Source organism: Pongo abelii, chromosome 1, assembly GCF_028885655.2.
Source record: "Pongo abelii isolate AG06213 chromosome 1, NHGRI_mPonAbe1-v2.0_pri, whole genome shotgun sequence".
NCBI lineage: Eukaryota > Metazoa > Chordata > Mammalia > Primates > Hominidae > Pongo > Pongo abelii.
This window is the reverse complement of record NC_071985.2, coordinates 179,954,724-179,978,313: the sequence shown is the minus strand read 5'-3', so window position 1 is coordinate 179,978,313 and position 23,590 is coordinate 179,954,724. Positions and strand designations below refer to the sequence as shown.

Here is a 23,590-nt window from a genome sequence, read left to right as displayed (position 1 = left end):
AAGAGGCAGGGAGCCTGGAGACCAAGACTCTGCCACTGGCTTGCTGGCTGACACATCCATTTTCCTTAAAATACTAGTGACAATTCCTACTTTACAGGTTGCGGGAGCAGATGAAATAATGAGTACAGAAAGCAGAAGATGCAGAGCACCACGCACAGCAGGAGGATTCTTATTCTTTTTATTAGATACAAACTTCTCCAAAATCTTTTATGGCTCCCCATTTTCTCCTTAGGCCTGCACTGAAAGTCTTCCACAGTGTGACCCCAAGTTCCCTGTCCAGCCTCATTACTCGCCCCTCCAACATAGCTTGATTCCAGCTACCAGATACCATTACCTAGCCATGGATGGGCTTCCTGCCTCAGGGTCTTTGCTCAGGTTGTCCCTTCTACCTACTATGTATTTCTTTCCAGCAACTACCACCTTCTCTGCTTGTGCCCTACTGCTGTGGTTCAAGAAGGAACTACCTGAGCAAGTAAGTGTCTTAGAAAGATAACTAGGGGCCAGGCACAGTGGCTCACACCTGTAATCCCAGCACTTTAGGAGGCTGAGGCTGGCACATCGCTTGAGGCCAGGAGTTTGAGACTAGCCTGGGTAATATGGCAAAATCCCATCTCTAAAAAAAAAAAAAAAAATTAGCTGGGCATGGTGGCACATGCCTGTAGTCCCAGCTACTCAGGAGGCTGAAGTGGGAGAATCATTTGAGCCCAGGAGGTCAAGGCTGCAGTGGGCCATGATTGTGCCACTGCACTCCAGCCTGAGTGACAGAGACTCTGTCTCAAAGGAAAAAAAAAAGATAATTCAGGATAGAAAGTATTGGGGACATAGCAAGAGATGAGCTTCAGAGACTGGCAGGGGCCAGATCACAAAGGGTCCTATGAGCTGGGTGAGTTTGTTCTCTATCCTAAGCCAATGGCAGAGATGGGACATATATGATATACAACACAGATTATATATATGCAGTAGAGACAACATACAACTGCTCATGTATACACAAAACCTGTTTCCTGTTTTTTTTCTTAGATTTAGGGTTAGATTTTAAGATGATAAATAAGTGACCTAGACTTTCCTGGCTACTCCATATGGGAGGACACTGTCCCATGGGCCTCTGAGGGCCTAGCACCAGCTCCCACAGGCTGTTTCTAGATGTATTGGGCCACTCTCAGGCACCAACACTGTCTGAGGGGCTGCTCCTAGTAACACCTGCCCCTCAAGCTCCCTGTGCCTCCTTCTCTTGTTTTCCAGCTGACACTTCTGCAGGCACGAGTCCCTGTCACTGTGCATCTTTGCCAAGCTAATGTGCTCCCTGGAGGATGGGACCAGCACAGAGTCGTGTAGGGCCTGGGGCTGTGTGTGTGACCTGTGTGTAGTGATGGAGACTAATTCAAAGCAGGGTGGGAGTGAGACAGAAGTGTGGTACAAATAGAGAGCATGGAGAATGGGCTCAAGGTGCAGGAAGGGGCAAGGATGAAAGCTGAGTTCCAGGCCAGCTCTGCCACTGACAAGCTGTGATTTCCCTCACCCCAAAATGACAGTAATGACACTTCACCTCCCTGAAGGCAGGAGCCAGGTTAAAGGGGCATGTTGGAGTGATTTTAAATGACAGCTGTGACTGTGACTGTGACAGGAACCCCCTGTGTTTATGATTTGAGATTTTATGTGTGTGGATTTTGTATATGCATGGGTAGTTGCGTGTTGTCTCCAGTGCATGTACATAATCTGTGTCATGTATTACATGTGTTCTATATGGGGGCAAGAGCAGGTTACATGTTATATGTGATATACTAATGTATGAGTTACATATTGTACAGTTTGGGTGTTACACTTTTTGGGTTTATGGGCAACATGTCAGTATTATGGCTGCAGTATTGTTATAATTTATATGTTGTATATTGTATTTAACTTGCATATGAACTCCAGACTCATATATCCAACTGCCTTCTCAATATCTCTACTTGGACACCTAACCAGTTTTCTTAAACTTAACATGTCCAAAACAGCCTAAGATTCCTCCAAACCTGCTTCCCTCACCATCTTTCTCAAGCCCATACGTAGCAATCTTATTTTTTCAGTTGCTGTAACTCTTTTTTGTCCACATTCCACATTCAATTCATAAGCAAATCCTGTTGGCTGGCCTTTGCACTATATCTGCAGTCTGTCCACTTCTCATTATTCCCACAGTAATAATGTGGGAATAAGGGTTCAGCCACCATCACCTCGCTTCTGGATTATTGCAATGACCTCTTAAGTGGTTTCCCTGCCTTCTCCCTTGTCCTCTACAGTCTGTTCTCAATACTGCAGTCAGAATAAAATGTCACACCATGTCCCTTCCCTACTCAGAGCCCTCAATGGTTTCCCCCCAGTTAGAGTGAAATCCAGAGCTGGCTCTTACAATGGTCTAGAAGGCCCTTTGGGCTGCCCCAAGCCACCTCTCTGGCTGCATCTCTTCCTAGTTTCCTCGCTCCAACTGTACCAGCTTCCTTGCTATTCCTTGAACATACTAGGCATGCTCCTGCATTAGGGCTTTTGCGGTTTCTGTCTCTTCAGCCTGAAATGCTTGTTCCCACAGATAATTGCATGGTAGCTCACAGCCTGAAATGCTTGTTCCTGCAGATAATTGCGTGGTAGCTCACTATCTCACCTCCCTCATTCCCTTTTTATTTATTATTATTATTATTTTAGAAAAGGTCTCACTCTGTCACCCAGGCTGGAGTGCAGTGGCATCATAACTCACTGTGACCTCAAACTCCTGGGCTCAAGGGATCTTCCTGCCTCAGCCTCCTGAGTAGCTTGGGACTATAGGTGCATAGTACTATACCTGGCTAGTTTTTAAATTTTTTTTAGATATAGGGTCTTACTACATTGCCCAGACTAGTCTTGAACTCCTGGCCTCAAGTGATCTTCCTGCCTAGGCCTCCCAAAGTGTTGGGATTACAAGTGTGAGCCACCACACCCACCCCCCTTCACCTTCTTTACTCAAATACCTTCTCAGTGAGGGCTTCCCTGACCATTCCATTTAAAACTAGAACCCCCTGCTCACCTGGACTTCCCTATTCCCATTCTCTACTTTCTGTTTCTCCTTAGCCCTTATCGCCATCTGCCATGCACTATATTTTATTTATTTATCTGATTTCTAGCCTGGCTCACCCATTAGAATATAAGTCCCTTGAGGGCAGACAGGGATTTGCATCTGTTTTGCTTACTGCTGAATCCCCAGTGTCTACTACAATGTTAGGTGTCCAATATAAACAACTGAATACAATGAATTAATTCTGCTGGCTGAATTGATCTATGTGTAGGTCTGCCCAGGTTGTGCTCTTTGTGTGGACTCCCTATGCTGTGTGTGTAGTCTCTGTGTGGTTCAGTTTTGTGTCTATATATTCTGTTGTATGAGTGTCATCTCTGTGGGCTATATTGGGTGGCTCTATACAGTGTCTGTGTGGGTGCTAGTGTGCAGTGCGTTGTGTGTGTGATGTGTATGTACACTTTTGAGCACTGTGTGTACAACTGTTAGAGTAGGCAGACAGCTGGACATGAGCAGAAGGGGGAGTCCCTGAGAAAAGGGAAATCTAGAAAATCTCACACCTAGAGACCACCCAAAACATTCATGCTAGATATGAGCAGAGAGGAGGGGAAATACCTGTGCAGAAAGGAATGCCCCTTAAGATGCCCAGAAACTGCTCACTCTGCAGTTCTCCCATCAGAATGTAGCTAGCTCCATGTTGAGGAGGGGGGGAAGGGCAAAGGGGAAATCCCTAAGAAATATGCAGGCCCAATCAGATTTGACCGCTATACCACCTTCCTAGGGTGGTGGTAATGAGTGATGCCACCATTAGGTAGTATTTGTGCCCAGAGCTGGGCATGCGCACAAGCTAATAGGAAGGGGAGGTCCCACAAGCCTGGGTGGGAACTAGGTGAGGAACAGGCAGGGACTTAAAGAAGGAATGGGAAAACTAGACAAAGAAAAAGGCAGAGATTTAGGACAGAGACAGGAACTTCAAGAAAAAAACCCAATGCAGAACTCTTAGGGCTGCCGCTGGTTCATTCTCTTTTAGCAGCCTGCCCCACTCTGCCTCACCTTTCAGAGTGCACTGTCCCTTTAAAGAAACACAGCTATTGCTGCTGCTCCCAGCTGGGTCAGCCTGCTCCTGTCTTAGACTGTACTCTTATCTCCTTAATAAACCTTTGGCTTATGTTACTAATTGTCTCTTGGCTGAATTCTTTCTCCCAAGCTAGACAAGGGACCAAGGGTTCCTGTACCTCTCAGTAACACAACCTGCCTTCTTGTGTGTGCGCACCTGTACGCACCCACTCCTCACATGTGGAAGCACGCTGCTTCCTGTGTCCCTTTCAGAGCTGCCCCTCTGCCCTTGGGGTGTCCGTACCAGCAGCCTTGCAGTTCTTGGTCAGTAGGTCCATCTCGTAGCCAGGGTAGCACTCGCACTTAAAATAGCCCTTGTAATTGACACAGATCTGGCTGCAGGCATCTGGGTCCTTGCACTCATCAATGTCTGTGGGGAGGAGCAGGGGTCAGAACTGGCAGGAGGATCTGCTTCTGCTTGGGGGTGTGGGAGAAGGTCTCACCGCCACAGGTCTTCTGGTCCAGGAGCTGGAAGCCTGCTGGGCACGTGCATTCAAAGCCAATCTTGAGGTCAGTGCAGATGTGTGAGCAGCCACCATTGTTGTGCAGACACTCGTTCAGCCCTGGGGAGGGACATGGGCTCTTGAAGGTCTAGGAGCCCAGGAGGAGTGGGGGCAGGGCAGGGTAGGACCTAGAGCAGAAGCAGAGCCTCAGGGCAGTGGGACACCCACAGAGGCAGGAGGGCTCCACAACCTCACTGAGCCTCAGCCTCATCTACCAGGTGTTCTGGGCAGGAGGTGGCACAGAGAGGGCAGGTTCCTACTCAAGGCCTGACACAGAGACAGGGTAGAGTGGAACCAGAACTTAGGTCCCCAGCCTCCCAGCTAGGGCTCTGTCCACCACCAAGCTGGAGGCAGCTAGGCCTTCCCCAGTGGCCCAAGGTCTTTCCTTTCACAAACATGTTTCTCGCAGCACCTCCTTCCTCGTGACCTCAGAGTTGAAGGGGCCTGCGTGTGTCACATCCAACCCTCAGGATACCCTAAGAATCCCTTCCAAAATGCCCCTGCTTAAATATCTCCAGCCTCAGGGAGCCCACTTCCCTCCTGGGGCAGCCGGCTCCACTGTGGACCAGCACTGCCTGCTGAGGCTTCTGCTTGTGCTCCCAGCTCTGCTGTGTGGGGTTGGCCAGGGTGCACAGGCTCCCTCAGATCCTCCTTAAAACACTGATATCCGGTCTCCTGCCATTTGGGTGCCTTTCTCTGGACTCATTCCATCTGTCCATGTCCCTCTCTGGACAGGGCCCAGAGCTAGTTTGCCACCCAGAAGGAACCTGAACAACACAGGATGCCCCCTAATGTGCTTGTGGTTATTTAAGACTCCTGGGCCTTTTTTAACATGGAGCCATTGCTAAATCAATTCTCTCCTATCATGAACTAATATGATGGGTTTTTTAACTCCTCTCCTCTCAGCACCTGTCCCTGTTCCTCCATCTTGTCATGGGCCCGGTCCCAGGATTACCACCTGCTGCAAGAGGTGAAGGGATGCCCGGAGGTCATCTGGTTCTGGTTCCCCATCCTCCACTCCCTCACTACCTTCTGGCAGGGTCTTAGGGGAGGTCAGGGAATCCAGGACCAATGCTCTTACAGCATCTCCTGAGCTTTAGAGTCACAGAAGGTTAATCCCACAAGCCAAGAGGAGGTGCCACGCCCCTCTCCCCCTCTGCCCCCCAGGCTCATGCACCGCCACTCCAGCCAAGCCAAGCAGTGCTGAACTGAGCCAGCCATGGCCATGCATGTAGCTGGTCTGAGCTGCCCACCCCAGGCCATGCACAGCTATAAGGTGCCCCCACTTCCAGCCTGAGCCATGCTTAGGGAATAACCCCTTTACCCCTGGGCCTCCTCCTGTTTCCCAGGAATGTTGGCGGAACTGAAAGAACAAGACCACAGCAACCCCATGACTGGGGGACCCAGGGATGACTCAGCCAGGCCCAGCCCTGGGAAGCCCCAGACCCTTGGAGGTGGGCTGAGCCATGGCAGCTCCCACCTCCAGGAATCTTTCAGTCACTCAGAGCCCTCCCTGACCTCTCCTTTCATGTGTTATTCCCTGAGCACCGTTCATTCATCTGTCCTCCCACTCACCCACTGCCCCCATCATGCATCCACTCGCCTCCTTCCTCTCCTTTTGCAGGTAGCAGCAACTCAATAATTCTATTTACTGAGTACTTGATGAAGTGGCATGTGTAGGTGGGATGGCCCTGAAAGGGGGAAGGGGAAAGGAGAGAGCTCAAAGTGACTGGCTTCTGATGAAGGAAGGCACAGAGTCCTCCAGGGCTCAGGTGGGTGAGTGGAAGAGAAAGGAGAGCAGGTCTGCACCTGTCTGTCCCTGTAGCCTTTCCCCAAATGCCTGCAGGGAAGTCTTTAGTCCTTCTTAATTCTACCTATCCTGGGTGTGATACCGCTGGGGAGCCAGGAGAGGAGGGGGATGGGGTAGAGTGGTGCAGAGGCCAGAGTAGTAGTTGCGGCTTCCTTCCATGGAAGAAGTAGTGTCACTGCACACACCTACATGCACACACCAGCATGCACACAACTACATGCACACATACCAGCTTATGTGCAGAGCACAAACAATCCCATGGACTCCATAGATACATTCACACATACATGGGGTCACACACATAGATGCATCAATGCAGTTCCCCTGCTTTACTCAGAGAAGAAGACATGGATACAGACACCGGCCTCTCACCAACACAGAGACAGAGGCCACACGCAGACACAAGCACGTGTGTACATACTCCTCTTTGGTGTGTCATGCAAACAACGAGAGAGAAGAGAGGGATTAGTAGGACAGTAGTCCCTGGCTACTCCAAATCTGGGTGTGGGGGGAGCTAGGCTCAGTAACTCTGGCTTCCCTGTCTCTTTTTCCACAAGTTCCTTCTGGGACTTCTCTTGGCAGGGCCTGGAGGCAGAGGGAGTGTCTGTCTCCTGCCAGCTCAGGTAGAAGCTGAGTCACTTTCACTCAGCTACTCTTCCTTTCACAATCAGTTTTTTAATCTTCAAAAGGGGGAGGAAATATGCTCTTCCTGGGAAGCTCAGGAGGATGAACCTCCTCTAAGTGCCCAGGAGGGAGGTGCTGGGGAAACAGTCTGCCAGGAGGCAGGAGAGGGAGGGACTGACCTAGGCTCTGTCCTCCCAGGGCTTCTCTGTCAAATCTCCCTCAAGCCCTGACCTGAGAACAGTAAAACAAAAACAAAAACAAAAAAAAACTCATGAACCTTCCACACTGGGTTTCTAGCATGTTCTCTGGGATGCCCACCCTACCTACAGCCTGAAGCCTCTGTTCTTTTTAGCCTGGAACCCACCCTGACAGCTGTAGCCGACATCAGGGCAGCCACTTCCATCCAGGTCTCGCTTTAGTCTGGCCTGCAAGTCTGGTCTCCCCATCAGGTCCGAACTCCTCAGGGCTTAGGATGGTGCCACCTCCTGCTGCAAGGCCTGCCTTACTCCCACACAGGTATGGCCTGAGCAGTGGTCCTGGGATGTGCTTCACCTGGCTGCCTGCCTGCTGTGCCCACCTCTCCCTCTGCTGGGTCTTCTGCAAGGGGCTAAAAGACCTCAGAGCCCAGGGCCTTGGCTGGGTCAGCAGAGCAGGAACACCGAGGAAGAGAGAAAGTTCCAGAAGGTCTCAGAGGTCTGAACGGGGAAGGAATGAGGAAAGGCCAAGTTTGTGAGAGAAGACATAAATTTTTAGTACCTGGGATGGACAAGCTCTTAGCACTTTGTAGAGATGTAGACCAGAGGCCTGGGGGCGAAAAGCCCCATGTGAAGCCATAGGATGGCACATGAGTCCAAAGAGAGGGTCAGAGCAGAAAGTGTCAGGGCAGGGGGCACTGGAGGGCCTCGAGCCCAGATACCAGGAGGGGGATGGTAGGAGACTGAGTCCAGCCAGTGGGCGTAGACAGGCACCGCACCACAATTTCAGAAGCTCATCCGACCAGTCCCGGCAGTCCCTCTGCACATCACACACTTTCCCGCCGTCCACACGCTCGCCACTCTTACACTGAAATCTGCGGGGACCCTCACAAGGTGACTCTGTTGGGCCGGACAAGAGAGTGGACAGTGCCTGTGAGATCTTGGACAAGAAGGGTTGGGCTGGGGCCCACAGGAGGCAAGCAGAGCTCCAGTTCCAGTCCCTCACAGGTCCCTGGAGGGTGGCCCAGGACAGACAGGTAAATCCAGGACCTGAGGAAGCTCTGCTCACAGGACAGGATCCCAGGGATGATTAGGAGGCTAAGCCTCATGTAGCTGGGCAGGGCTGTGGGGATCTGCGTCTCATCTTGCAGGACTCAGGTCCTGGGAGGGACCAGGCAGCAGCTCTAGAGAGACCTTAGAGGCTGGACTGACCATCTCCTGGGGGGACCTGTGCCCTGTGGACCCCGGATAGGGGAAGTTGCCACACTGCCCAGCCTGTTATCCATTCCCCGAGATGACTAGTGAATGAGGGTCCCTGCTCCTGCAGAGGGCAGGTGGTGACCAGAAGAACCATCTGAGAACTAAAGGGGCTCCCTGGGGAGCAAGACTCAGCCTCTGCTGAGCCTGGGAACTAGTGAGGGAAGCCACTCAGCAGCTGGGACCTGGACAAGTGGTGGGGGCTGGACTTCCCAAGTGCTCTGTCATGTCCCCCTAGGCGTCTTTCAGCTTTGGCAAAGTCCTTACAAATCCAGTTCTGGTGCCACTAGGACCCCACGGAAAGGGAGCCAGGTGATTTAGGGGCAAGTGATGCTCTGGGGGAAAATGCATCTTGGGGACCAAGGGGAAACTCCTCCCAACTCTGCCCTCTGGAGAGTCACCAGAGCCTAGGGCATCCTCACAGAGGATGTGTTCTGTGCCCTGACCACACGCACCCTGTAGGCAGCCAGCTTCATCACTCCCATCTGGACAGTCCTGCTCCTGGTTGCAGCGCTTGATTGCAAGCACACATGTCCCATCCCCACACTGGAACTCGTCCCCACGGCAGGTGCCCAGTGCTGCCAGGAGAGGGCAAGGGGAGAGGATCAGAGTCAGTGTGGTGCTAGGACAGTTTCCCCACCACCCCCATCCCCATGCCATAGCCACCCCAGCAAAAACAGAACCAGTGGCTGAACTTAGGAGTCCTCAAAGGACACCTGGCCAAGGCACCTCAGTGTACAGATGGGGAGACTGAAGCTCAGAGAGGGGGAAGGCCTTGCCCAGGGTCACACGGCACTCTGGCTGGCAGATTCAGGACTAAACCCAGATCTCCTGTTTCCCTGTCCCTGCCTCTCTCCAGGGCCACTCCTCGGAACAGACACACGGCCTTCTTTTGAGTCTTGGTGCTCATTACTTAATGACTTCATCCATTTGGCAAACCTTCCTGTGCCAGGTGCTGTGCTGGGAGGGGTGGAGGTGGGGGTGGGAGCCCAGAGACTCCTAAGAGTCTCCTCATCCTCTAGGCGCTCAGGGTGCACAGTAGGGGTGAGGAATGCTCAGATGGGGACATCAGTGTGAGATGAGCTGTAAGAGAAGGCTGCTGGGGACCTGCCCAGCTGGGAAGGTCAGAGGAATCTAGGCCAGGCCTTGAGGAATGAGCAGGCCTAGCAGGTAAAGAGACGGGGGGGAGCTCCTGAGCCTGCCAGGTTTCTGGGTAGAGGGGTTCGGGGGATGGGGGTGGGAAGTACGACTGGGAGGGCTCACAGCAGGGACACAGGTACCAGTGGAGGCTTCTGGAGTTAGACCTGAGCTCCGCAGCCCGGCAGCTGCGTGAACTCAAACAAGTCACTTCACTTCTCCCAGCCTCGGTCTCCTCTGTAGTAAACCCGGGTAATATATTCAGGTAAGGCAATGAAAGGAAGCCTGCACCTGGCGGATCCGGATCGCGTAGCGGATCCGCAATCCCTGGGCGGGGCTGGGCGGTATGGAGGGGGCTTACGGCAGTTGGCCTCGTCCGATTTGTCTTTGCAGTCGCGGTCGCCGTCGCAGCGCCAGCCCAGGTGCACGCACTCGCCGCTGCGGCAGGCGAACTGGACGGCGGTGGCGCAGGCGGCGGGCGCGGACGTGGCCCCGGGGCCCGGGCGGCCGCAGAGCTCGGCTGCCTCGTCCGAGCGGTCTTCGCAGTCAAACTGGCGGTCGCAGACCCAGCGCTCCGGGATGCAGGCACCGCCGCCATCGCCGCCGCAGCGGAACTCGCGGGGCCCGCAGGCCGGGTCTGCACAGCCGCGCTCATCGCTGCCGTCACTACAGTCGTCGTCGCCGTCGCACACGAACACGGCGGCCAGGCACGAGCGGTTGCCGCACTGGAACTCGTGCGGGGCGCACACTGCGCGGGACAGAGAGCCGGTCGGCCCGCCGACCCCCTCCCCGGACGACCTGGGGCCCCGCTGGTCCGGCTACAGGGGCTCCGACCCTCACCCGGGGGCCAGAACAAGTCCCCTTTGGGGGCTGAATGGTGGACGTGCAGTTAGGCATAGCGAACGCGGGCTTCCAACACGGACATGCTAGGTGAGGGGCAACACACCTGCCCTTTGTGAGCCCCCCAGGCCTCACTGGGTAAATGAGCATGAGCATGGTGGGACTAGGAGGGGGATTCTGAAACCTTACAGCACTGCCTGTCTTGAAGGACCCTGCTATGGTCCCAGGACATGATCTGTTAAATGACACTGACCCTTCCCAGGGACCAGGGTCTGGGGTTGGCTCCTCATAGCACAGCGATGCATAGCATAACCTGCACTGTTCCACCTGAGTCCCTTGGCCTGGTATCCAAGGCGTCTCTTGGGTCAGTCTTGTGGCTCCATCACCTCACTCCTGAATGTTCGCAGCTCCAGCCATGCTAGACCATTTGCTGGGCCCAGTGCACAGGCTCCCACCTCCAAGCCTTTACTCAAGTCGCTCCATCTGCTGGGAACCTACTTCTTGCCCACCACTGTCTCTACATTTTGCAATGATGAGCTCTCATCTTCCAAGGGCCCAAATTCCACCTCTTCCATGACACCCTGGCGTTTCCCCGCTTGGGAAATCTCTGCTTCTGCCCTCGTTTCTGAGCCCCTCAGTCGCGCAGGCGTCTGAATTTCATGTCTTTTTCAATCTGCCCCAAGAATCCACACTGCCTGGGGGTGTCCCTCCTTTGTCCTGAGGGCCTGGTACAGAGCTCCCTGTAGTGAATGGGTGTGGAGTGGATGGAACTGGTCTGGCCCGGTATGAGGTGTAATTATGGGATGTGCAGTAATTAAGGACATACGTCATGGCTCTGCCTGGGGCTCTGGGCTTCTCTCTGGTAGGCTAGTCTGAGCTCAGCGGCCGGGAGGAACTTAGAGGCCAGCCAGCCGTATTGCCAGTTTATAGATGGGGAAACTGAGGCCCAGAGAGAGGAGCAGCTTGCCTAGGGTCACACAGTCCATGACAACAAGAGAACCAGAACTCAGGTTTGGGGCTTTTCTTTCCTACTCTGACTCCTTCTCTTGGCTTTTCTGGTTTTCTCCTCCCTTCCTGGAGTTTTTCCAGCTGTTTTTCAGAGCAGTGACCTCACTTCCCTCCCTCCTGTGTGTCCACACACAGGCCAAGACCTGGCCCCGGGCGGGGGTAGGCCCCGGTGGGGCACGGATGCAGTGGCTGTGGCCAAAGGTGATGTGGTGGTGGCAGCACCAGATCTTTCCACGTGGGGGCGCCCAGAGTCTGTGTTTTCATTTTCTGATGGAAAAATGTGAATTTTCATTGTTATTGAAGATAAAATAGAGTGATGTCTTCAGTTTCACCAGGTAGGTAGCTCGTGTCATGCGTTTCTGACAGCTCTACCAAGTGTCTGACAGTTGAATTTTTTTCCCTTCCTGGGCTTTTGAGACACTGGGGCATTGGTGGAAAAAGCATGTGCTGCCAGTGCCACTGCCCCTCAAGATTACGCTGACACCTAGATGAGCTCCCTTCCTGCCTGTCCCCACCCAGCTTGTGCATGTGCAGGGAGGGTGGACTCACTGCTTTCTGGGAGTTCTGATGGGAAGTGCTTTTTTTTTTTTAATTTTCTTTTTTGAGATGGAGTCTCACTCTGTCGCCCAGGCTGGAGTGCAGTGGTGTGCTCTCAGCTCACTGCAACCCCACCTCCTGCGTTCAAGTGATGCTCCTGCCTCAGCCTCCCGAGTAGCCACGACGCCCGGCTAAATTTTTTTTTTGTATTTTTAGTAGAGGTGGGGTTTCACCATGTTAGCCAGGATGGTCTCAATCTCCTGACCTTGTGATCCCGCCTGCCTCGGCCTCCCAAAGTGCTGGGATTACAGGCATAAGCCACCGCGCCCGGCCCTAATTTTTAATTTTACTTGAAGACTTGGATGGCAAGGAAGTGCTTCTTCATACTGGTTTTCTCTGAGGTTTTGGAGCCAACAGTAAATTTAAGATCCATATTCTCAGGCCTACGTAGGCCGAGAGACCCTACTCCTAGCACTCACAAACGGAACAAGCTCTGAGAGATGAGGGGTGGGAGGACTCTTTTTCCTCTGCCTAGGAGGGTGGAAGCTGTAGCACAGAAGCCCAGTAAGACCTTCTGACACCTCTCTCTCCCATAATTAATGGGGAATGTTCCTATTCCAACATGCCCTAGTTGGAGAGACTCCCATCCCTTGCAGTAGCGGCCTTCATATTGGAGGAATCACCTGATTATGGGGGTTGGTAAAGAGGAAAAAGGATTCTCATTGGCCAGTGAGTCCCAGAAAAATTATCACAGCTGAGGAAGTGAGCCAGTGCCATCACTGGGACTTTGAAACTACTGTTCCCAGCCAGGATCTTCCTCCATACCCAGATGCTTCCTGCTTCAGACACATCAAATTCCAGACTTAGAATCTTAAAGTGTGACGACTCAGACACCTCTGGAGGAGATGGCATTTTCCTTGGGCCAGGAAAGATGGATAGGATGCAAATATAGAGGCTGGCAGAGGGGAGTAGGCAGCAGTGATGGGCAAGTGCCTGGCAAGCCCTCCAGGGTGACCGCCCGTATCTCAGCCCAGCCGCACAGCCTAGTAGCGACAGCCAGTCTGTCTCCCCCATTAATCACGTGTTCCCAGAGGGAAGACTGTGTAGGATTCACCTCACTGTCCCTTTCAGAGCCTGGCTTCAGGCCTGGCACACAGTAGGTGCCCCTCGAATTGAAAAAGTGAGGCCTGGCCATGCTCCCCACTGGCCCAGGCCCTGCTGGCCTGCTCCCTGGGAAGGAGATAATCCTGTGTTTGAAGCTCAGTGATGTGGAACTGTCCCAGTGACCACTTCCATCTGTCCCTGCTGAGGCTGCTGAGAATGTCTTCTCTGCCCTGTGACGTTTGTGCTCGAATCTGAGATTTCAGCAACAGTCGTCCTTGACACCTCAGGAATCCGTCCCCCTCCCCCCAGCACTGCCGGCACCCTGGCTCAGACCACCACCATTTCTCCATGCAGCACCCTCCCTGGTCCCCCTGCCCTTGCTCGAAGATTGGCAGACTTGTGGGATGGATGAGCAGATGTCAGACATGGTAAAAAAAGCTCATGGGTTTTGCTGTCCAGTCCTGAATCTGAATCTTGGTTTCATCACTCAGCCTTGGGTAATTTTCCTCCCTTGTCTGAGCCTCAGTTTCCTCACCTATAAAATTGGGATGATAATGGCTGCTCATGAGGTGCTTGTGAAGATGAAAGAAGAAAATGTCTCCATAGAATCTAGCCATTACTAATGTCCTGATCATTATCCTTTCCTCTCCACCTACCAAGCCCCACGGGGAACTGGGCCCCCTCCCCAGAAGTGGCTGCCACTCCCTGAGGCTGCCTGACCATGCCTGGCAGACCCTGGGGATCTGACCCCAGACTCACAGGTAGCACAGCCGGCCTCATCTGCTCCACCCTCGCAGTCCTTCTCCCCGTCGCAGCGCCACGAGGCAGGTACACACTTGTGGCTGGTGGGTCCACAGCTCAGCTTCTCTGCAGGGCACACCTGCTTGGCTGTGGAGACAGACGTCCATGCATAGCTTAGCCAAGGGGGACACAGGGTATGGTGCCAACCAGTCCTACCATCCTGTTCCAGCCACCTGGTCCAAGGCCCTAGGAGTCCATCAGGGCTCTCCTGGCCCATGTCTCAGTTTCATCAGCTGAGAAGAAGCCTCTGTCTGCCCCAGGAATTTCCAAATCCTAAATCTGACCCCACCACTTCTCTACATAACATCTTTCATGGCCCCCGGTCCCTGGCCCTCAAGTCTCTCTTTGATCCATTGACTTCTGCCTGCCCCTCCTGGCCACACCTCCCATCCCTCCAAACCTCCACTTTAAGTTCCGGCAACATGGAGCCACCATGCCCTGCACTCTTTGCCATTTCCCAGCTGTGTGCCCTTAGGTGAGATATGCCCCAGCTGGGCCTCAGTTTGCCTTCCAGAGCAGTGACTCCATGATTGGAACCTGTAAATTTGGAGGGCTCACCAAGGCCCCAACGGCTCCAATTGGCCCGCCTCTAAGCCCCCTCCCCGAGTGATGGTGCTGATCCTGCTGCTGAGAGCAGCTGCTGCATGGCAGGGCCCAGCGGGACTGCATAGCTATAATTACTGCAGCCGCAATCAGAGGCTGACTCAATCAGGGGCCTGAAGCCCCAGGGTTGAATCTCAATTTGGAAGAAAGAATGAGAACCCTATTCAAGGCTGGGGACAGCTCTTATCGTGAGTTTCTGCTGGACCCATGTGACAGGCTCAGCCAAGGCAGATGCATCTCAGACCTCCGTGGTTGGCTCCCTTCAGCCTTCCAGGGTGTGCAGGAGGCCCGATCTCCGTGGTCTCTAGTATGTGCCAGGCATGGTGCTAGACACTTCCATTTAATTTTCACAATAAGCTAGCAGGGTGAGAGGATTATGTGCTGGCCTCCAGCACAGAGGCGGAGAACATGGGCTCTGGAGCCTGGCTGCCTGGGTTCAAATCCTAGTTCAATCACTCACTGACTATGTGACCTTGGCCAACAATCCTTATCTCTGTGCCAATAAAGTGGGGATAATACTATCTCTCATAGGAGTGTTATGATGACTAAGTTAATGTCTGTAAAGCAAGCACCTAGAAGAACACCCAGACCAGTGCTCACTAAATGTTACCTACTGTGATTATCCACACATACCAGATGACTCTGAATTTTGCTTATTCACTGAGTATTTGAGCACTGCTGTGTGACAAACATGGTGGTAAGCACTAAGTTCTGGTCACAGAGCTGGTAAAGGGCAGTGTTAGGATTGACTAAAAGTCAGCTGTGTCTGATGCCGGAGATCCGGCACAATCCATTTCCCCCCGAAGGCAGTGGGCTACTCATCCCTCGCCCTCCATTTTGCTCTCTGATCTCAGACCAGTTTCTCCTCTTCCCATTTCTATAGCTGGGATGAGAGACCACAAGGGATACAGAAAAGGGCACAGATGAGTTGGGGAGGGGGGCAGGTATCTGAGTCAAGGTCCCCGGACACCACTACTGCCATGGGAGAAGAGCACCTTAGGCCCCTGAAAGTGAGGTCCCCAACGTTATCCCTAGGAATGCATTTCATGAGTACAGGGCAATCCCTTGGGAATACAGGATTCCTGGGATTCATTTTCACAGAAATTTCCCTTGCTTGAGGATTGGCAGACTTGTGGGATGGATAAGCAAATAACTGTCAGGTTGAGCTCTGGAAAGTACTAACCCTCAAAGGCCTTTTATATAAGGCCACCTTGGGGCTGCAGTGCAGGGTGGTGAAGGGAAACTGGGAGTTGGGAGATGGGGTCCTTCCAGGGTACCTCTATCACCAACACTGCAGGACCCCAGGTAAGCACCTCCCCTCTGGGCCCCACTGGAACACAGGAAGCTGAAGCTGACCAGTGCTTTGCTGGGGTCCTCTCATCAAAGGATGGGGGGTGAAGGAGCTACTCAAAGTGCAGGTTCCTGAGCCTCAGCTCATACCGACTGAATCTAGACTTCTAGGGCAGAGCCTAGGGATCTGCATTTTAGTAACTTCCCACCAAAACCCAGGTGATTCCCATGCACCTCTATTTGGGAACCCCTGGGTTGGTTAACATTCTGCAAGCATATAAGATAAGGGATGTTTCATCTCTTTTCAATTCACTACCATAAAAGCGATACAGATGTTCCATACACTTGCAAGCCCCTAAGAGAGCAATGGGATGGAAGGTCAAAGCAACTACTTATCCCTAAGCCAGGCCTCAGGAAACAGAACCTCTCAGGGGAGGAGGAGGGGAGTCCCAGTTTTTGAACACCTGCATTGTGTCAGGCTGCTCTGTGCTGAAAATTTTATATTTTTTCATTTCATTCTGCCATGGTCTGAACGTTGGTATCCCCTGAAAATCCATGTTGGAACTTAATCCTCAATGTGATAGCATTAAGAGGTGAGGCCTTTAGGAGGTGATTAAGCCATAATGGTACAGCTCTCATTAATGAGATTAGTACTCTTATAAAAGAGGTCGGGGGAGCCTCCTTGCCCCTTCCACCATGTGAGGATAAAGCAAGGAAGTGCCATCTATGAGGAATGGGTCCTCACCAGACACAGAAACTGCTGGTGCTTGATCTTGGACTTCCTAGCCTCCAGAACTGTGAGCAACAAATGTCTGTTGTAAGGTAAGCAGGCCCTGCGGGCTGCCAGTGCAAATTCCAGGGGTGCCATTCACAAAGGTCACCACATAAGTGGCATACCTGGGCCACTTACTTACTACATACCTGGGGCATTTACTGCACTACAGCAGGGCAGCAGTCCTGCACGTAAGCACTCCATTTTATAGATGAGGAAACTGAGGCTCAGAGAGACCAAGTAACTGGCCCAAAGATGCACAGCAGGTGAGAGACTGAGCCTGGGTTCCTATGACTAGAGCCTTGCCCTTCCATCAAACCCTGCATGCTCCAGAACCATCCCCAAACTCTCCTCACAAAAGCCCAGGTGACAGAAAGGGCCCTTGGCTGTATGCTCCACCTCCAGGGGCCTGGGTTCTACAGACCCCAGTGCAGCAAGCGGCTGCTTGAACTTTTAATGAATATTTATATAGTTAATTGCATAACCTTTCAGCAAGGACAATGATTAAACAATCTGTCTGGTTCCTTTCTTTATAATTAATAAGACATTTGCTGTGTCCCTAAATAGACAGCTCTAATTATAGGCTCTCGAGGATTCAGCAGTGTCTGATAACAGCCCTCCACCCTCAAAGAGCCAAGGCTCTTGGAATGCCAGGACTTGAGAGATCTCAGAGGTCACACTGATGAACATCCCTTGGAGTGGCAGGAGACCAAGGCCCAGAGAGGGGAAGGGACCTCCCTAGGGTCACACAGCTACTGGCAGTTGGGTATTCCAATTCCTGTCTCTCCTGGAACCTCACGGTCTCTCCTGTGATGTAGCTTTCCCCCAAAGGTAGGACTCGAGCCTGGCTCGCAGGGTCCCAGGTCAGGCCTCTCTACTCCACAGTCCTGGGAAGTTGGTCTGGGTAATTACTGACACATGGTATCACCCTATGAAGTGGATATTCTTACATCCATTTTATGAATGAAGAAAGTAAAGCCCAGAGAGAGTAAGTTGTTTGTTCAAAGGCTAGTGATGAGAGGCAGATCTGGACTTCCATCCCAGGTCCAAACACACTGCTTAACTTACTGCACCTAACCACTGCACAAGAGAAAAGCAGACCCTGTTGGTCTCCCTGGCACCTCTGGCCTGGAGAGAGGTCACTGGAGGAAGGGGGCTCACTGAGCCTTTGGGCAGGTTCTGCACGATGGCCATCTGATGTCCACTCTCAGGATAACTGAAGCCCAAGGGCCCCCAGCAGCATGATGTAGGAGAAAGAGCCTAGGTTTTAGAGTCAGACAGACCGGGGTCCAAATTTCATTTACCAAAACTAAGGTCCTTAGGCAACTACTGAACCTCTCTGCACTCTGGCTCCCCTCATCTGAAAATGGGGTTGAATAATCTCCTAGGGTTGGTGGATGGCTTAAAAGGGGAAACATATGGAAATCCCTACACTCAGAGCCTGGAACAAACTAGGAGCTCAGAAAACACTTGCCCTTGTTTTATTTCATGAAGTGCAAATGCCAATGGCTGCGGACGTGCCTGTTGTCACCACTGGGGAATGCACATTATAAGTCCACATGGTCCATCGCGATGCAGACCCCATCCCAGGACAGCCACTCCCTCTGTGACAGATGCCCCCAGAGGGGACCATATGCCTTTGGCCTGCTCTCCAAGTACCCTAGGTTCTGAGAGGCAGGAGTGAAGAATCCCACTGTCTCTCAGAAAACAGGAACCCTCCAAAGCTGGCAAGGGGGCTTTTCATGAAACTCTATCCTGGAGTGGCTCACGGCATTTAAAGGCATTTAAATTCCCAGAGAATCCTGCCCCAGAAATTCAAATCCATTGGTACTTTCTCCAATTCATAAATTCACAAATTAACAAAAAGGGAAATGTCTGTTAAAGAATGAAAGTACTTGGCGGCTGCTCATTGAGGGAGCACATCTACAGTGTCAACCCACGTGAGTTTTAGGGGCAGATAACCTCCAAATGGGGACTGCCAGCTCTAAGGGACCAGAGGCTCAGGTGGTGAGAACCGCCAGTGTCACTCAATCCACAGGAAGCACAGCATGGGGCCACCCAAGGTGCAGAAGTGGGAGTTACACCAAGTTCCTTCAGTCAAGGCCAGGCAAAATGCTGCTAGCTGGGTCAGTCCCTAACTTACTGAGTGAGCTCAGAAAATCTCTGGGCCTCCATTTTCTGATCTATAATAGGAAGATGAGCCTGGTTAATCAGAGAGGCCCCCCTCCCAGGTGGAAAGGTTCTAAGATGCATGAAAAAGCCTCCATATTCAAATAAACAGCATCCAGAACTATAACTCACCTTGAACCATCCTCCCCTCCCCCACCCTCACCCCTCCCAACAGAAGCCTGAAGGTGGGTCAGAAGCCGTCCCCAATCAAGTGAGCTATAATTAGAGCTGAAATGCTATTGCCATTAGGCAAATGTTCTGGGCTTTTCCATTGTGACTCCTGGCTACATTTGATAGGTACAGAACCCAGAACCAGAGGGAAACAGAGCTGGGAGAAATCCCAGCCAGCTAGGGACAAACAACACAATTGGGGAAAACACAAGAATTGGGACCTTCTCTCAAATCCCTTTCCCGCTCAGTGCAACTCCCTTCACTGACACTATTTTAACACTATAAGAATCTAACATCTTAATATCTAACAAACTGTTGTGTTGGGGAGAGAGGGCTTGCAGCCAAAATATAATAATACAAATAACACTGCCATTGACTCCAGCGATGATACTTGCATTCTTTCATTTGATTCTCACAATCCCTCTATGGCAGGTACCATTATCACATTTTACAGACGAATAAACTGAGGCTCAGGATGACTGGGCAGCTTGCCTGAGGTCTAACAGGTTAAAAGACCTGAACCCAACTATATCCAATTCCAAACTCACTACACTTTACTGCCTATAATCTTTCTTTTAGGGGTAGGGAATGGGGCTCCATCCTGGGAGCTGGCACAGCCCCAGGAACCTGGTGGGCCATGGAGGTTGCTATGGCAACACCAATTAAATGGATAGCAGGTTGGCTGCTAGGTTCTCATTCAGTTGGGAAGCAGTGAGCAAGCCTGCTGCTATCAGGTCCTGCTGCCCCAAATTCTGCCTGAACCTGACCAGAGCTCCCACTCTAGCCAACTTCCTCCAGGCAGTCTTCTGCCTTGCCTACACCCGACCAGTGTAACACAGGAAGTGGGTATCATGGCTCTTGCACCCCAGCTAGCACAAGCAAGGGAGAAAGGGGGTCTCAGAATACTAACAGTTTTGGAATCTAGGAATGGAGAAGATTCTGGAATTCTGGAGTGTTACTGATCAGGGCCCAGAGGGAGGTGGGAAGATATGCAGGGCTTCACGGTGAGTAGCTGGAAGAGCCCACAGGAGAGCTGGGCTTCTGTCTCCTGGGGTGCTGCCTTGGCTACTGCTCCCATAGAAGCCTTATGAAACCTCAGAGAGCTCGAAGAGCCTTTTTTCATAAAAGGGAGACCTGCCATGAATAAGCTGTGTGTTTTTGAAGGAAGTCTATCAACTGCTCTGGGCCTCTTCTTGTCCCTCAACTGTGAAAAGTGGGCCTGGGAGGCAGGAGGAATGAGGCAGCCCAGGGGATGGGAAGGCAGCAGGTGCTGGGATGGGCAAGAGGGAAAAAGACAGAGGGACACATGAGTAGGGCAGTGAGGAGAGATGGCGAGAGGGAGGGTGAGGATAGGAGATGAGCAGGGAAGGGAGGCAGCCCAAGAGGGCCGGGGTGGGCGGGACCCCGAAGGGGACAGAAAGGAAGATGAAAAGGGACATCCACACAAAGAGATAGAGACAGGGGTGGGGGTGGGGCAGGGGGAGAAGGGGAGCCTAGCCCTCAGGTAGCAAGGCAGCCCCCTCTAATAACCACGATGAGGCTCCTCTCCCTTCCCTTTCCGCCCCCATTGTCGGAGTATCTGCTGGAGTGAGGTACGGATGGAGGGGCTGGCTGACTGCAGTGAGGGAAAAGCTCCCTGTGGCCACAACCCCTCCCCAAGCACACACTCCAGGCTGCACATGACTCTGCCTCTTGTTAGCGGGGCAGCCTTGGGCAAGGGGGAGAACCGACTCCAGCCTCAGTTTCTTTCTCTCTACATGGGGATCCTCCTCCTTCCTTAGGTTGCCAAGAGGATGAAAGTCACAAGTGGGCGTGGCGGGGCTTTGTTCCTTCTGAAGCTCAGGACAAAGCACTGGGCTTCCCTCCTGCCTGGGAGCCTTCAGGACGGCATGGAGTTTGGCCACGTGGTGGGTGAGGAAAGGATGGGGCCTGCGGCATGGCTGGGGAGGCCAGGAGCAGCTGTACGAGGAAATGAGGGCTCCTTGTCTCGGGTGGGGGCCGCTCTTGCTCTGTTCTCTCTCTCTCCCTTTCTCTTTCTCTTATGTGGAGACTGGTAGCTCTGTTGCTAGGAGACAAGGAAACCCAGTTATCACCAGCCACGGCGTTAGATGGGACTCTGGTCTCCATTGTCCCCACCTCTGCCTCTGGGCCGACTGTTACCCCTAAAGAGGGGCTCCTGGGTCCCCGCCAGCCCCACTATCCTCTACATGCTTTCGCCTGAGCCTTTTGTCTCGGGCTCACGCTGCTGAAGCTCTGCCTCTGGACTGCTGGGTCCTTCCCCGCCCCCTTCTCATCTCCTTTTTAATTTAACAAATGTCACGGAATGACCTGCCGGGTGTAAGTTTGCTTTGAGGATTAGGGCCTGGAAAATAAATCATGGAGAGACAAAGCCCTGAGTGTAGGGGGCAGGCCTGGGGCTCAGCTCTGGCCTCTACCTCCCCCTGCCTGCCTCTGCCACCACCCAGCTGGCCATGGAGGCAGAAGCTCCTAGGCTCTGCCCACCCAGGGTAGAGAAACGGGCCAGGGCCTCAAAGTCTTGGCTGGTTAGCCTTGGGCAAGTCACTCAACCTCTTTGAGCTTCAGTGTTCTCCTTTACAAAACTCAGAAAATGACAGTATCTGCTTCACGAGGCTGCTGTGGGGATAAAAGGCGTTAATGCACACAGAGAGCTTAGCACACGATAAAGGCTTAAGAAGCACCAGCTGCCACTGGCACTCCTGGAATTATGGTCGGGGTCCTCAAGAACAGCAGCAGGGAGGCCTGGAGGACATGCTAGGGCTCCTTCTGGGCAGAAGGGCTTGACAAGGCTGTTTCTAGCTCCTGCTGCCACAGAAACAGGGTCCAACCTGAGAGAGGGCTGTGAAGAAAGTCCAGAAACAGGTCAGTAGAAACCAGCAACTAAACATACCTGTTTACCAGGAGCGCCCTGAGTGCGTGGCACAGAGTATTCAACTGGTCACCTCTCCTGAGCCTCACAGCCTCTCAAGGAAGATCTGAGGAGGAAACTGAGGCCCACCCCCACCCAGACTGAGGGGCAGGACTCACTGCAAGTGGCCTCGGACTCATCGGAGCCGTCAGGACACTCCTCCTCGCCGTCACACTTCCACCGTTCGTGGATGCAGTGGCCGTTGTCACAGGTGAAGTCACTGTCTGCACAGGTCTTCTTGGCTGCAGAGCAAGGAAGAGAGCGTGGTGAGCCTGGGAGCAGTCAGGAGGGCAGTGGGCCGACCAGGATGTGCTTGGTCTGCAAACCAGGCCGTGGACTGCCTTGCTGACCAAGGGCAGAGGACAGGAGAGACAAGCTTCTTCATTCCTTAGGTATCTGAACACTGCGTGAAGACAGGTGACATTCTGCTCTGCCCTCCAAGTCCAAGAGCTCAAATCCAGCAAGCATGACAAGATTTATCATACCCTGTCATACTCCTGCTTCCCCTCAATGTCTAGTTCCACTGCCACTGTCCCCAGGAAGCCTTCCCTGATACCCTACAGCAGCTGCCTTAGCTCCTTCAGCCAGTTCTCAGTCCCTTTACCTGCCTGTCCCACTTTCCCCAACTGGACTGGAAGTCAAAGTCCCCTCTGCAGGGGCCAGGGAGTTTGTGATCACGAATCCTACACATAGATGATTCCTTTGTGGCAAGATGAATGAGGTATTTTGTGTTCGGAGCAGTGGGAAGAGGATCTACTGGGCAAGACACCCAAATCAGTCCCTGTCCCCCGGTGCCTACAGCCTGCGGGGTGACCTCCACACTGCTCTGGGGATCTCAATCCCACTTCCTCCTCCTCCTCCTCCTATCTGTGTGACCTTGAGGATGTTCCTTAATCTCTGAGCCTACATTTTCTTATCTATATAATAGGGAGAAGAAGACAAAAGGCGGTGAGGAGGAGCAACAAGAAGTCATAATGTATGAAGAACCTGCAGCAGACTCAGGCACATGGCAGATGCTGGAGAAGTGGCAGCTACTGTTGTTTTCAGGGTTTGAGTCTTAATTAGAAGCTGAAGGAATGGGGTTCTGTGTCCACACTGCGGATGTAGCAGGCTGAGAGCTCACAGCTGGTAACAGAGCTGAGATAAGAATGCGGGTACCATCCCCAGCCCAGTTCTTTACTGCCTTCTGTGTCTTGTCCTACGAGGAACTAGAGTTTCCAGATCAAGGAGAGGAAACAGAGATGGCTGCCCATGTCATAAGGTGCCCCAGCTTCTTCCCAAGCAGCAGCACAGCACTGGGCACACCTAGCAGGCCCGGGGGAGAGCAGTTGCCCTGTCAGGACTTCCATGGGGGAACTGAGGATGCCTGGCTACCCCCAGTAGGTGGTGGGGGCGGGGGGGTGTTGGAGACCGGGAAGGGGCCTTGAATGCTCCACCCCTGACACCCTGCAGCCTCCATAGCAGCCCTAGGCCTCTGAATTATTTGGGGCTCATCTGCATCAAATCTGCATTGAACTCACACATGCCCTGTTCCTGCTGGACCAAGCGTCCAGGATCCGCTACAGAACAAGGTGAGGAAGAGAGCACTGGGCAGGGAGTCCGGAGGTCTGGATTTGAGTCACTGCTGTGCTATTTCGCTCTGTACCCTCAAGCACATCATGGCCCTTTTCTGATCCACAGTTTCTTCATCAGGAAAAGAGAGGGTG

At 52.7% G+C, this 23,590-nt stretch overlaps 1 protein-coding gene and 2 long non-coding RNA genes across 22 annotated transcripts in view; 2 read left to right on the top strand and 1 right to left on the bottom strand.

Moving 5' to 3' along the window:
• The window catches only part of LOC103892585 (uncharacterized), a 31,466-nt gene extending 28,203 nt beyond the window's left edge, over nucleotides 1-3,263 (top strand). For all 4 annotated transcript variants that reach the window (XR_008514832.1, XR_010135863.1, XR_008514835.1 and 1 more), the window contains one exon: nucleotides 98-3,263. This is a non-coding gene — a long non-coding RNA (uncharacterized LOC103892585). The remainder of the gene's footprint in view (nucleotides 1-97) is intronic.
• The window catches only part of LRP8 (LDL receptor related protein 8), an 81,650-nt gene that overhangs the window by 21,146 nt on the left and 36,914 nt on the right, over nucleotides 1-23,590 (bottom strand). For 4 of the 16 annotated variants that reach the window (XM_054534673.2, XM_054534680.2, XM_054534654.2 and 1 more), the window contains exons 3-9: nucleotides 22,004-22,126; nucleotides 13,912-14,040; nucleotides 10,025-10,411; nucleotides 8,982-9,104; nucleotides 5,966-6,004; nucleotides 4,582-4,701; nucleotides 4,383-4,508 (exon numbers count right to left, since the gene is read on the bottom strand). In XM_054534673.2, the coding sequence (XP_054390648.1) occupies nucleotides 4,383-4,508; nucleotides 4,582-4,701; nucleotides 5,966-6,004; nucleotides 8,982-9,104; nucleotides 10,025-10,411; nucleotides 13,912-14,040; nucleotides 22,004-22,126 (1,047 nt within the window). The remainder of the gene's footprint in view (nucleotides 1-4,382; nucleotides 4,509-4,581; nucleotides 4,702-5,965; nucleotides 6,005-8,981; nucleotides 9,105-10,024; nucleotides 10,412-13,911; nucleotides 14,041-22,003; nucleotides 22,127-23,590) is intronic. The other 12 variants (XM_054534674.2, XM_063712367.1, XM_024248750.3 and 9 more) reach the window with 5 other exon arrangements.
• Nucleotides 19,577-23,033, top strand: LOC129050930 (uncharacterized). Of its 2 annotated transcripts, XR_008514838.1 has the most exons (4): nucleotides 19,577-19,962; nucleotides 20,740-22,150; nucleotides 22,277-22,605; nucleotides 22,813-23,033. It is a non-coding gene; the product is annotated as an uncharacterized LOC129050930 (long non-coding RNA). The 2 variants fall into 2 exon arrangements; XR_008514837.1 differs by lacking the exon at nucleotides 22,277-22,605 and having other exon boundaries at nucleotides 20,740-20,869.